Below are 14,121 nucleotides of genomic sequence, written 5' to 3'. Positions count from 1 at the left end.
GCTATCAAAGAGTCAAAAGGTCAGAAGACACTGGTGTCAAAAGAAATTACGATTTTAGACTCATATGATTTCTGGTAAATATCTCTGCTTTATTTACCCGAGAAAAACTTTGCAGCAACACCCACTCCTGCGTAATCAGAAACCAGAGAGCAAAGAGTTGTTAGCCACATAATCTAAGAATAGACTGTTCTAATAAAACACAGTAATAGTATTTACTGCAATCATAAAGCTAACGGTGTTTTTAAAAAAAACAAACAAACAAAAAAAACAATAGGTTTGTCTTTTCAGTTCAATTTAATAAATATAAATAAATGCGTTACATGCACTTGTGTTCAGACTACAATTATCTGCACATTGAAAATATACAAAGGCCTTTTTTTACATTTTGTATAGTATGCATTACTTCCACAGGCTTTTATATTGCTGCCACTAGGAGCTGTAAAGAGAAATGAGTCTCACAAGTTTCACAAATGTGTATGATGTGACCACCCTCTGCGTCTCCTCCTTCACTACATCCATTACATCTTCTCCTAAGTTTCTCTAAACTGCTCTGAACTGTCCTGCTGATGTTCTCATTTTTAATCTTTCCCTTTTTAGCCTCAAAAGCATAAATTAAAAATTTGAATCTAATGTACAATGATTTGTGTGCAATTTAGAAATTTACAAATTCGTGCTCCAATTCACACCCAAACAGAAAACACTTTACCCACAAATCACAAATCTGATAATGTTTGCACTTCACTCTTTCAGCCCCAAACACATGCTGCATTTGAGTGCGAGTGGGACATCTGGGCTTCCTACATGACTTCAAATAACCTTTTTTTTTTTTTTTTTTTTCTAAATAAACAAAATACAATCATCACCTCTCATCTAGAACACATACGATTATCTATTACAGATACTACTCAGCAGCCTATGAAGATTAATAAATGGTCACGGTTATTCGTCTAAACTAACATTAATGTAAGCCTAATGAGTGATCGTGAACTGTCAGCATTTTGGCATCTGCAGATGTCAATTAGCTCCTAGCATTAATTTTTTATTCACAAGCCATTTTGATTTTATGTTTTCATTAGGCTTAAGTATTTGAAGTGAGAACTTTAATAATAGTATGTCATAGTTTATTATGAATAAACTATTCATAATAAACTTACAAAAACACATGCACTTTAAATATGACACTAATAAGACATATCTATAAGTGTAATTAACAAATAAGCAGTCAAGTATAGACTGTTATTCCTGAACAGCTGAATTTGTTGAAAATAAATTGCACTATTGCTCACATTCAATCAATTTTAGGATTATGTGTTTAGTTTATTAGTCCTAAAATCTTTCATCTTTAGTGTCTTTCGCTTTACTTTTGAGGCTCTTAACTAACCGGTACACTCCCGTTTTAAAATGGAGAGAAATCAGCTAGATGTGTGGGTATTTGACTAAGCTGAGTAAAATATGGCTGTCATTGTTGACCCCATGTGCAAGGTGGTTTAAAATAGTTCATTAACAGTCATGCACGAGTCTAAGATTAATTAAAAAGTTTGATTTCACTGTGGCTTATGCAGAACACTGGGGAATAATGTTTTGTGGAGGCTTGATGCGTTGTACCACTGTCAACTACTAACTGTCTTTCCAGTTAGTTTCCCTTTCATGGTTCTGATTCCTCAAGTCTGTTAAAAACATACACAAACTGTCCTAGAAAGGATTTTTTAAAATCTGCAGGTAAAAAAAAACAAAAAAACCCCACTGTACTCTTTGTTTGTGTTTACTTAAAATATAGGGTGACGTCACTTCTCCCTTCACAGGTTCCACTGAAGTACACTGGGGTGAGACTGCAATACACACTACTGGATATTTGCTATCTTGTTTTGTATGTGGTCAAGAATAGTTTTAGCTGAGGCTCTGTCACAGCATCTTCAGCTTTCACAGGATGTTGAAAGCGGTGCTGTTGAAATTGTTCACACTGGGCCCTTTACCAGCAACCCTCTAAATTATGCGTGTTAAGATGTCGCAGTGTGCTGGCTTCCTGCACGTTTTGCAAACATTTCTTCCAGCTATAACTTTGAACTCTTAGTACCAGTAGCAGATATTGGGTCAGGGACTCTGCACAAAGGATATCTGCACAAAGAAATACAATAATTTTTTACTTCTATTTCCCCCTTTTTTTGCTTTTAAAGCAGATGTCTTTGTGACTTGTCTGTTTTATTTTGCTTCACTTGTGAACTACTTTATAGGTTTAACTATTAGCCTATATTAGCTTGTAGGTTTTACTACTTTAGCATATGCTATGCATCAGTCTGTATAGCATCTGTAATTGGTTTGTGTTCTAGTCGAGGGCTAACAAGCTATTCTCTTCATTTAGAAAATACACCTGATTTATTTGAATTAGGATAGGAATAAGCAGAAAACCCAAATGTCCCAGTTTTTATTCTAGCATTTAAAAACAACATGCATTTATGGATCTGTGCACTGCTGAAAGAAATGAGAAGTATCTCATACCCCAATTGCACACCTGACATGATCTGTCCTTATTAGATTACGGTCATTTAATTGACACCTGTAAGCAGAGGAAGCTTTTTGAAAGTGTAAATGATCAGATCTGTAAAGTCAAGCTTTAAAATTTGTGCATGCATGATCACCATTTATTCAAGAATAATAAACTAATATAAAATATTTTTAAATGTGTTCAAATGGCTTTGTATTTGGGTGTAGAGCACACATTTGTGCATTCTTAAAATTTATACACACATTTATACATCCTAGTTTGTGCTTGTAGATGCACATCTGTGACACCTTTGAGACTGATTTCTCTCCATAACAGGGTGTCAAAATTCTAAATCCTACAGGTGCTTCAGTGATACTTACAACAGAAAGGTAATGGCAGATAAGATGAAGCTCTGGGGTTATTCTATTCCATAGTCTTTACAATAGGTACACAGAAATGTAGCAGTTACACAGTCCTACATACGGCTGTTAGACTCATTCTTTAGCAAGATACGAGCCTGGAACCAGTCCAGAAATACCATTTCTTTTCACTGTCCACCAGCCATCTTCACCTTGTTCCAAGACAATCACAATATCTCCAACAGATAGAGGGAGTTCATCCTCTCCCTAAACAGGTACAGAAACAATCAAAGGGTGATCTTTAAAATCAGTCAAAATGCTTAGAACTAAAATGCAAAGATTTGCAAATAATGTTACTCTAAAACCTATTTTACTATGTTAGAGCCATGAAAATGTCTTATGTAGAAGTTAAAAATCCGTGCCCAGAACCTGACCTGTGCCACATAGTCGTATATCGCCTTGTATTCATCACTTCCCATTTGGGACGCCTGGAATCCAGGAATGGACGCATATACTCCATCTGATGTTTCTCCTAAAGACACATCACATGTTAAATGGACTCATTCTTATGTATTGCTTTTCTACTCCGCCGGAGTAATCAAACCGCTCTATACAACATGCCTCATTCACCCATTCACTTCTAAACTCAAGTGCAAACTAAACTACATTCATACTCCGATGAACGCATCGGAAGGCAACTTGGGGTTAGTATGCATGCCAAGGATATTTGGCATGCAGACTGGGGAAGCCAAGGATCGAACCACCAACCTTCCGATCAGTAGCTGATCTGCTCTGCCACCCGAGCCACAGCCACCCCGCTACTGTGTATAGCACACACACTCACAATATTTAGCTCAAAGTACACATCTGATCAGGTCATTTAGTTTTTGGTGCGGTGTGCAGCAGTATTACCATTCCCTTGTTCTGACCCCACAGCCAGATAACATCAGCTGAAGTACTCTTTCACCAACTGAACCAGTTAGGCTCTAATTAAGGACTTTTTAAAAAAATTTGGAATCAAAACTTGTACTGTGTCAGATTCGCTGCTCTGCTTCCACATTTCCCACTATAACGTCATAAGCACAACCTTGTGTTCATTCCCGAGCTTGGAAATCATTTGTATAAAGAAGAACTTAGAGCTGTTCTACACCGTTTGTTACCAAGATTAAAAGACTTGCACATTTGTTTACTTCCAGTAAGAAATTGCAGTGTCATCCCAACACGATGGTACTTTACCTGCAGACTGGGGAACTCCTTCGTTGATGTTTACTTTCGAGCCACTGGAACAGTTCCCCTGCAGAAGATTTGAAAACCTAGAAATTGAGGAAAGTATTCAGTAAGGGATACACAAAAGATATTGAGCAAGAAGTACAAGCTATGTTTATTATTCTCTTGATGTGGTGACAATCTAACCTCTTCATGACTCCAACAAATCCAACTCCGCCGTTTCTCTCAGCTGTAGGATTCTTATCGTAGTAATTTTGATATTCAACTGGAGCTGTGGAAAGAAAGAAAAATCTGTTTTTACAGATCCAGTAGCCTGGTACACCATTCATCTTTCCTGTTTCCTCTGCTAAGCATTCCGTCGCATGCTTTAGAGTTGAAAGATAATATTAAAATGTTCAGCTTAGAACATATTCAAATCCAAATCAGGAAGGCAGCAGGTTGAATACCTACCTGGGGGGGTTGAGCCAGTGCTTTTCATCTCAACAAAGCCGTTGTTGTCTGTGACGATGTCACACATTTCCAGCGACTTCCTCACATTTTCATAGCACTGAAAGAACAGTTTGTCCAGAAAACATTGTAAGCATGCTACCTCTCTGTCCAATTCAGGTGAATGAAAAGCAGCTGCACTCACCTCATCTTCTTTCACACATTGCATTGATAAGTGGTTACAATGCACCCACAAGGCATTTCTAACGACACTGATGCGGTCTTCTTCTTGCTGCTGAAATATCTACAAAAGAGCAGTTTGAGTGGACACTTATGTTGAGGCTAGAAACTGTATTTATATAGTCTTAAAAATAAAGTGTTGCAACTAGCAGCTTCCTGCACAAGTGGAAACTTAAGCCTTCGGTGAGCTCAAAGTACAGGTTTTAGTACCTTGCCCCTGCCACCCCAAAAACAAACAAACAAACATTTTTTTAGATATATTTGAGCATGGGTTTTCATTTGTATGTAAATGTGTTATGAGTTGACATCTGCAAGTGTTCTTATAGGGTTGTGTGAAGTTGTTGAATGGTTAGTTCAGCTTTGTTGATCTTATCACATAAAGAGAGGTCTTATTGCCCGGAAATGTTCTGGGCACATTAGTGACTCACTATGTGTCACTATCCTCTGTGAATGGGAAGTATTACACTCGCTCAAAGGCAAAGCAGGCCTCAAATACTGCTATTTGTATATTCTATAAATATACAAATAGCAGTATATTCTAGAAAAATATTAAGCCATAGCGTGCCGTTTCAATTTGAGAGAGAAAGAGAGAGAAAATGCACATTTTAAAAGCATACCTCGCATGTGTCAGTGTGAGTTGATTCCCACTCTTGACGGATCTTGTCAAGCTGTTCAATGTTTGTCGTGTACTGTTTCTCTAAAGGAAAAATGAGCAAAATGCAAAAACCAAAGTAAACATTTTGAGTTTTAATGTTCAGTTTATCCTGAATATAAAATAAATAGCTGCACTTTGAGCTATTTATCGTGTCTTCAAGTAAAAGCGAAGTTCATAGGAGCACCAACCTAAAAAAAAATATCATGTCTTGTCAGTTTCCTACCTGCATTTCAAACATCCTACTTAATTTTGCTTATTAGTTGTCCTTACCAGCCTCTTCTGCAGCCTCTCTCCACTGTTTGGATTTGTTGTTCATCTGATAAATAAAAAAGAGCAAAAATATGAGACACAAAAAATTATAATAATGATAATACCACAATTAATATAAACGCACATATAAACCCACAGCTTATAGTTACTCAAACAATAAAATCAAACAAGAGGATTCAGTTTTAATAAAATGGAAAAATGGAATGGGATGGATGGATGGATATCAACATAAAACTAATTAGGTTTTGATTAACACTGACTCAGCCAATAAGTGACACCAAATTATTACCTTATTAATCAAAATCGTGAAGCAATAGGGGAACAGTATTAACATAGTAATAGTAATAACAGTAACTTGTTAGAATAGAATAGAATTCAACTTTATTGTCATTGCACATGCACAGGTACAGGGCAACGAAATGCAGTTTGCATCCATCCAGAAGTGCTTTAGTGATATAGATATATTACAATATATATTAGCAATAATATAGATATGTAAGTATATTACAGAAATGGGTCTCTTATGGTATTTTATAATGTACACGGTATGAAGCATGTTGTGAATATTTTATAACTATAAGTATGTACAGGCTGTAGTGAGTACAAGCTATGTACAGGATATGAACAGGATATAAATATGAAAAACTATACAGAATATGAAATAGTGAGATGTATCAGTTTACTTAAAATACAACTTAAAAGTGTCTATTTCTGTTCTTTTTTTTTTTTCACAAAAAGAGGAACTAATGTGTCAAGTTTTAGACAAATAGGCAGCCAGTTTGGACTTAAGCAACAATAAATTGTTCAGGAAGTCATTCTAACACTTGACATAATCAGCTAATCCTCAGTTAATAAATTATATGTTCTCTAGTAACTCATTAACACTCAATGATCCCAAGTTTTACAAAAAGTACCCAGTTCCTGATTTCTTATTAAATCTTCACCGTTTTTTGTATTTCTCTGTGTAAAGTTTTTTCATGCTTTCAATTGGAATATCATAGATATTGTTAGTGACTAAATGCCAGTGCGTAAGACACTCTTATTGTTAGTCAGTCAGATATTTAAACTACTTTGCTCGGAATGATGTAGATTCAGAGTTTAACTCTAGAAAACTTTTTTTTTCTTTTATGTTCTTCTGCTGAAGTTTTTCTAAGCTCGCCCTAAATTTAAAAACGTGTACATACAAGCTTGGCTTGATGCTTGATGCCAATACTAATGCTTGGAATCATTGACAACTCTGACAAGAATAAAACCTGAAACTATTAATCCACATGCACCAGTGAGTCTGAAAAAAATGTTTCCTGCAGTTCTACTGTTGAAATGATTATTCATTAAAAGGTTATAAACAGAGTCAACTCAAGCTTATTTAGCAATGTAAAAATCATATTTACTGATGGGGAAATGACTTTGCTCAGACTGAAACGGGTGAACTGGAACAAAAACAACAGTTTGGTCAAATAATCACACAGTAGAGCAAACCTACCTTTTCAATCTGTTTGGGGGTGGCTGTGGGGGCGGTGCTCAGCTTCTCAGCCGTTAGCTCTGCCTCATCTGCCTCTTTGCAGCGCTGCTCATAGGATCTTTTGGACTGGAAGAGAAATCAAACCGAAACCATGTGAAACTACAAAACCCATGCACTGCTCATTAAAACCTTGCTTTATGAGGCCTTGACAGGAAAGGGAGTGGGAGGTGGAGGGAAGAGACAGTTGGAGGGGGTTTAGTCAAAAAAAAGAAAGAAAAAAAGAGATGTCAAGCATGTGCACCCGGAGAAACAAAATAGTTCACTCACTTCCTTCCTCTCAGCAGAGAACAGGCATCTTTGTTTATCTACAGTGTAACACAAGGGTGCAAAATCTGCCCCCTTTTTTATATGCTGTATTGACTTTTTAAACAATTTGCCTTTTAAAACATGCACAACAATGCTTTAGGGTTACAGTGAGGCCCAAGGCCCGACAGGCCTTACAGAGAAACGTCAATGACATTGTTCATTCTATTTAAAGCCTTTTATGTAATGAATAATAAATGTCCTCACTCAAGCTCAAACCATCATGTGTCTGTGAAAGTAAAAACAATAACTACCACAAACCTGTGGTCTGTCATCATGATAGCAAGAGCTGAGCTCACCTCTAATGTTTTCTTGTAGAGAGAGACTTTTGTCTTCTGGACCTTCTCCATGATGACTTCATACTAAGAATTGAGAACAAAAGTCATTGCTGTTACCAGGAAATCACACAGAGAAGCAACCAAAAAAATAAATAAATAAAAATATCCTGCTTATGCAAACAAGATGAGCATTCAAATGGGCACCTTTTTCCGCTGTTCTTTCTGTCGCTCTCTAAAGGTCTCCATTCTCTTCAGCTCCTCCTTTAGGAGCCCAGACAACTGAATGTGCAAATTTCCGATGTTTTCAATTTCTGAAAAGGGACAAGACATGGGGCTAAGAACATGAAGGATGGACCGGGTAACAACGGCTTTGGTAAAATAATGTGATATCTTTTGCTTACGTGTTTTCATTTCATCAAACGATGCTCTCAAAGTGCTGTGAAAATAAAACAAAGATCATTTATTTAAAAAAAAAAAAAAGCGCCGAGTTTTTCTTATTACAGAGAATTATTGCTTAGATGCAGTAAGTATAGTGATAAGCAATTTCTACCTGATACCTACCAGATTTCATACATGCCCCCGGCCTTGCGGGCAATGGTGATAAGCTCTTTTCCATATTTCTCCTCTGCTGTTGCTCTGCATTGACATTTGGGAATAAATGCAGCCATATGTTAATGCAATAACTTTCAAATGTACAAATCTAGCCAAAATCATAGAGCCCACCTCATTTTCAAGAGTTCCTCCAATTCTTTGCACGTCCGCCGACCATCATTAAGCCTCTGAAGAATCGTCTCATAACCAACATTGCTGATGAAGTCTGATCCCTGGGTTGATAAAACACCAGCTATGCTCACTAACAAAGTTCTCAGCCATAATAGAAATCACACACTGATATTCAGTTTTGGAATGAAAGTAAAAACGAATCCAAAACCATGCTCATTTGTAAGAAAACATTCCTGTTCCTCCACGTTTAAAAAATCAGTGATCACCTTTAGAGAGGAGCCGAGGATTTGAATGACTATCAGTGAGGTTTGCTTAGATATTTTGAGACTGTTTTTTTTTTTTGCCATGGAGACACACACTGTGCATCTCACCAGCATTTGAATGGAAACTATTATATACTCTTTCACAGCAGGTTCTGAATGGAAAGCAACCGTGTGGGTAGAGTACCAAACATCTCTATTTATGTAAAAAAAAAAAAGAAGCTACATTCATATAAAACACTGAGATAAGGTAGATAGAAATAAGGAAGCACATAACTTTGCGGTATAAAGTTAACCTTCTAAGTTATACAAGTTGATTGCTCTTTCTGACAACCCAGTTCTTGTGGTTTTGCTCGTGTATTTAGCACGGTGGCACATAGATGTTCTAAAATGACCTTGTATCCGCCCGATGAAAAAAGAAGCCCTCAACTGTGCTGAGCCACTTTTTAATTTATTTATTATGAAAAGGTTGAGCTGAGAAAGAATCCTTTACATCGTGTGACACTTCAGTCTAGATAAACTGGACATGATGACCACAATCTAGATATAAAAATGCTTCCACTGGTCATCACTTACTGTAACAATTCAGTGTGTTTTCAAATGAGAAAAAAAAAGCTGAATGATAAAGGAGTGAACTACCTATGGAGAGGCTATGACAAACTAAGTAAATCTCTGGTACATGCTTAGTAGTGTGCAGATACATTATGTAGTTTCAGAAAGTTTGGCTTCACGGTTCAATAAAACCTGTAGCCTACTTTATTCCTGCACATGCAAAGCACCCAGAAGTAAAGAAAAATTAGCAGCATGACAACGACTCACCCAAAAGGCATCTTTAAACTGTAATGTCATCCTGGCCGTATATTAAAAAAATAGTCCCAGCTGTAGAGTGCACTCAACTTTCAGCCACTTCTAACTCCAAGCAGCGTAGCTGGCTGTGGCTTGATACAAGTGAAACAGATCATGACACATTCAGGAAGCGAAGCTTCATGCTGGAGCTCACACTCACTTACTCATTTGATTTAAATGAGGAAGAGCTGCAACATGTCAGCACTTACCAAAAGCTGAAGTGATAGCGGACACTATTTAAAAAAAAAAAACTGTAGCATGCAACCAAAACAAAATCTGCTTTGTTTAATGTGAATTGGATTCAGTACTTTTTCATGAAAACTGAAAATTCCACTTTGTGATGCTTCTTGCTCTTTAAGGGTAATACAAGGAATTCCCTACAACATTATGCAATCCAGTACTTTGCCCACAAACATGTACTGTTGTGTAAGTCTTCAGCTTTTGTTCACATTTTGTAACATATTGTACACGAGCCGAACAATAGATCAGATATAACACGCAAAGGATCTGTGACTGCTGAGATCATTGGTGGGTGACGTAAATACCACAACCTTTCTATAACAGACAGGGAGGAAAAAAACGACATGAAATCATTTACTGAAACAAATAACAGCTCTACATTAAACCAAAGGAGACTGTTATAATTCATCATGTGTCAGGTGCAGATGTCTGCCGTAGTCTGTTACTTCGCTGTTCATGAATGTTTCTTGATTTTTCAAAACTTCAGCCTCTGAGATCTGTCCATCTCCATCGAGGTCCATTTCCTTGATGAGGTGAAGAGCCTGTTGATGGCAGGAGAGCAAAAATATCAGTGTATATGCTACCAAATCATCTTGGAGAGAAAAGAAGCCTTAACTGCGGATTAATTTAAGAAAATTTTCCAGGACCTCTGGGCAAGGAAGGGTCTAATATACAGGATATTCCATGACCTAATTTTTAGGTATGACGCATGCTTTTAAAAGGTGTGGTTAGACCATCAAAAAAAGAAAGATAAAAAAAAAGCTAAGAAAATTATCGTAAAATAAACATCCCTCTTCCATTCACTGTACGATCCTTTAACCTGCAAAACGCAGGCTTACTTCCACGTGGATGTAGATGATGTTAAACATTTGCACAATATGAGACTGTTATGGTGCTCAGGTTGTTTGCATGGCAACTCTGCTGATGGGAAATTGCCACAGATGCAAGTCACCCTTGCTGCTTGTAGTGTTGCAAACATTTTCATGTCTTAAAAGCCTTACAACATTGAGGAGGAGATGCATGTGCACCTCTTAGGACATGAGGTCACAAATGGTGCGCTGTGAGGCAAGTTTGGGTGTGTCTTAAGGGTTTTCTGATAAACTTCTATTGTTATTATAATATCATACAAATTGGTAATGTTAGTTTACTGTATCAGAAGGTGCACTTTGTTTGGAACACCTGTTCAAACGAACAATGCAAATATATACTGTCACATGACAGCAGTATTTAAGCAGCATGCATGCATTTAGGCATGTAGACATGGTCAGGACGGTCAGCTAAAGTTTCAGTTTGAATACGACCTGTCTGTCTATGCAGAAATGGGACATTTGTTGGGCTGCATCAAAGTTAAATAGAAGTATGTCTTGGCTTTGTGTGGAACTATTTGAGAGACGCATCACCATTATTATTGCAACATGATCTCATCTGCAGCACTAAAATAAGTCACTGCTATTCAGAGAACATTTCTCTCCCTCACAAGTGTTTACTATTTTTCACCTTAAGTGGTCTGCTGGCCTCCTGAGACCCTGCATCCTCACATGGGGACATTAGATATCAGCTTTTCTGCACCTAATCCTTCATTCTGCTCAATAAAGAATGAAGAATTAGTCAAATACACAATTTGATTGATTTTATTCTTTTACACTTTAAAATAAACCCATCCCCATATGACAAATCTTAAACTGCACATATATTTCTGTTAAAAGATGGCGCTTAACAGATTCACATAATCCCAAATATCCAGGGGAAATTAAAAAAGCAAACACAAGATATCAGATCTCAGGAGGTTAAGGGTTAAATGCTTTGTTAATAATTCATAATCCTTAGTAATTCTTTATTTCGAATTTCAATTGGAAGCTAGAAGCTCAGGAGTTTAAACTTGTTCTTCTTCTAAAATGTCGCGCTTATAATAATTTCACTCTTTATTTTATCCACTATAAACAGAAAAAAAAGAAAAAAAAGCTGAGCACATGATAGAAGACATTACTTCTTCTCTTGCTGATCCGTAGCTGTTCGGTGCAATCCAGCGGAGCTGCTCCTCTCGATTCAGCTTGCCATCCTTATCTTGATCATACAGTTCTTTAAATCGCACTGTTTCTTCGATCTCCCACTTCGAAGGGGCACCATCTGATTAAAAAAATATACATAGAAAAAAGAGAAATGTTAACACTGCACAGACGAGAAAGAGAACAAAAAGGCTGCATGCTTGGTTTAATCTCAGCCTTACCATCGCCACGAACGTCTCCAATAAATTCACTCAGGCTGATGAATCCATCTTTATCTGTATCATATTCACTCAAGACATCCTCAATGGCAAAATCCTATTAGAAAAATAAAAGAAAACCCCAATAGATTTTTCACATGAAACTCAAAGAGCACACTTAGTGTGGATGGAAACATGCATTATCATATCAGGTTTTGCACGATTAGGAGTTAAATGTCTCACAGCCATGTGATCCACTTCAGAAGGGTGGGTGAAGGCGAGAAACTCTGTCACATTTAGGCCAGGTGTGCCATCCACATCAGCAAAGTCAAAGCGCCTTTTCTCCTTTCGATGGAGCTGCATGGTGTATGAGCCCGTGTTAGAGTTCTGATTGATATATTAATCTGTGATGTGTAAGAAGAGAGTTAAAGTCTGCTCACATGTCTAAGAGACTCTTGCTCTGGATCCTCCAGAACAACATCGTCATCAAAACTAAAGAGCTGGTTATGAGCCACCGTGTTGTATTCCTCCCATGTTATAACACCATCCTTATTGGTGTCAAACTCAGGGAAGCGCTCCTCCGCATCATCCAGAGCATATTTTCTGTAGACGTGCTGAATCCAGAGAGTAATCTCCTCTGTGGATAAAACAGACAGCCTGAGTGTGATTATTAATCCCCTTTGTTTGTCTGTGCTTTACTGGGAGAAGCACAAATATACCTGCACTTAGCAGATTGTCACCATTTGTATCAATCTTCTTTACAATATCCATCATTTTTATCTTCTGATCTGCTGGGCTGAGTTTCTTTATCTCATTAGTCCTCTGCGTAAAAGAAGCAGGGCAAGAAAGTGAGGAAATGCTGGATGAAGGATAGAAATGGAGCTCTAAAGTGCAAAAAATATGAAAAAAAGCCACCTCATCTCCCAGCAGTACATTCATGTCGTGTTCAGGGTTGTGCTGCTGTCCGATGTAATGATCATCATGCAGATGTTTATGGGAGCTTTGTCCAAAGTCGAACTGAAGAAGCAGCAGTACCAAAAATGTAGAGGATGTCATCTGTTGAGTTATAACACGCTAGGATTGAAACAACACTGGAACTGAAAACAAGTGCACACTGCAAACAGACTTGACAAAATGCAACTGTGCTATCTGGTGGCCAACAAGTGAAAGATAAAAACAAAAGCCAGATAAAGCTAATGTGAAACACTGTTTCTGAGACGGTAAAAAGACGGAGTGAAAGGCGAAGGATCACCCAGATAAACTGGAAGTCGTCGAAACGTTATGTATTTATTTTTTCTGTTCAGGTGCTTGAAACACAGAGGGGAAAGAGAGAGGATGAATACGACAACCACAGGGAAGTCAAGAAAAATAAAGCAACAACAGCGTTCTTTACAACAAACAAACAGACATATAAAAGAGACGCGAACAAGCCAAAACACCCTTATATTACTCAAATAATATAGGATAACGTAGGTGTTATTACCATGGGAAGTTCTTCGTACAACTCAAGCCTCCACCGTAGTCTCTACCTCGAAGAACGACGAACATCCGATTAAAAACTTCAAAATAAAACAATTATGCAAACTCCAAAAATAATTTGTCAATATGCCGCCTCTCAAATGTGTTATGTGCGCTTTATTCAAGGCTAATAGGCTTCAATGGCTACCTCACTAGTTTACACACAGGCACAACGTGTTTAGGAAACAAGGGGGAAAAGAATAAGAAAATGATAAAGAATGGAAAAGAGTACATGTAACACAGAATATACATTTAACCCACATACAAAAAAGTTTAGCAAGATGTTCTTTTAAATCTCTTTTCAATCTCTTTTAAATATGCTCGTTTGTACTTGTTCATGAAGTTGTAGTTTGCAGTAGTTTGTAAGGCTTATGCAGTCATTGGTGTTACCCACTGGATAGCAAGCAAGCAATTTGATTTTAAAAAAAGAGCTTATATGGAACCAGGTTCCAATGCCTTTTGATATACTTAATATGTATACAGCAAACAACAACAACAACAACAACAACAACAACAACAACAAAAAACACTGCCCCCGCGATTTACTAGTGATTTAATGCTAGTGTAAT

At 37.3% G+C, this 14,121-nt stretch overlaps 2 protein-coding genes across 6 annotated transcripts; both read right to left on the bottom strand.

The window, feature by feature from the left end:
* Positions 1–68: 68 nt before the first annotated feature.
* Positions 69–9,702, bottom strand: pstpip1a (proline-serine-threonine phosphatase interacting protein 1a). 3 transcript variants are annotated; one of them, XM_080303942.1, is made up of 15 exons: positions 9,565–9,702; positions 8,486–8,586; positions 8,324–8,398; positions 7,967–8,198; positions 7,784–7,846; positions 7,143–7,247; positions 5,660–5,705; positions 5,352–5,431; positions 4,700–4,798; positions 4,519–4,615; positions 4,255–4,339; positions 4,078–4,154; positions 3,276–3,373; positions 3,021–3,108; positions 69–127 (listed from the first exon to the last, which is right to left on the bottom strand). In XM_080303942.1, the coding sequence occupies exons 1-15, from the start codon at positions 9,592–9,594 to the stop codon at positions 90–92; spliced, it is 1,314 nt and encodes a 437-aa protein (XP_080160068.1). In that variant the 5' UTR covers positions 9,595–9,702; the 3' UTR covers positions 69–89. The 3 variants fall into 3 exon arrangements, with proteins under 3 accessions (XP_080160068.1, XP_026031724.2, XP_026031723.2); XM_026175939.2 differs by lacking the exon at positions 69–127 and having other exon boundaries at positions 2,407–3,108; positions 7,967–8,073; positions 8,164–8,198; XM_026175938.2 differs by lacking the exon at positions 69–127 and having other exon boundaries at positions 2,407–3,108.
* On the bottom strand, positions 9,176–13,589 carry rcn2 (reticulocalbin 2). 3 transcript variants are annotated; one of them, XM_026175941.2, is made up of 9 exons: positions 13,518–13,580; positions 12,950–13,090; positions 12,754–12,856; positions 12,475–12,671; positions 12,278–12,391; positions 12,059–12,152; positions 11,819–11,958; positions 11,329–11,413; positions 9,176–10,373 (listed from the first exon to the last, which is right to left on the bottom strand). In XM_026175941.2, exons 1-8 carry the CDS (start codon positions 13,518–13,520, stop codon positions 11,366–11,368), a joined length of 840 nt encoding a protein of 279 aa, XP_026031726.1. In that variant the 5' UTR covers positions 13,521–13,580; the 3' UTR covers positions 9,176–10,373; positions 11,329–11,365. The 3 variants fall into 3 exon arrangements, with proteins under 3 accessions (XP_026031726.1, XP_026031725.1, XP_080160069.1); XM_026175940.2 differs by lacking the exon at positions 11,329–11,413 and having other exon boundaries at positions 13,518–13,589; XM_080303943.1 differs by lacking the exon at positions 11,329–11,413 and having other exon boundaries at positions 12,950–13,108; positions 13,518–13,554.
* Between the last annotated feature and the right edge of the window lie 532 nt (positions 13,590–14,121).

Source organism: Astatotilapia calliptera, chromosome 7 (assembly GCF_964374335.1).
Source record: "Astatotilapia calliptera chromosome 7, fAstCal68.1, whole genome shotgun sequence".
NCBI lineage: Eukaryota > Metazoa > Chordata > Actinopteri > Cichliformes > Cichlidae > Astatotilapia > Astatotilapia calliptera.
The sequence above is the reverse complement of the archived record's forward strand: the minus strand, read 5'-3'. Positions and strand labels throughout refer to the sequence as shown.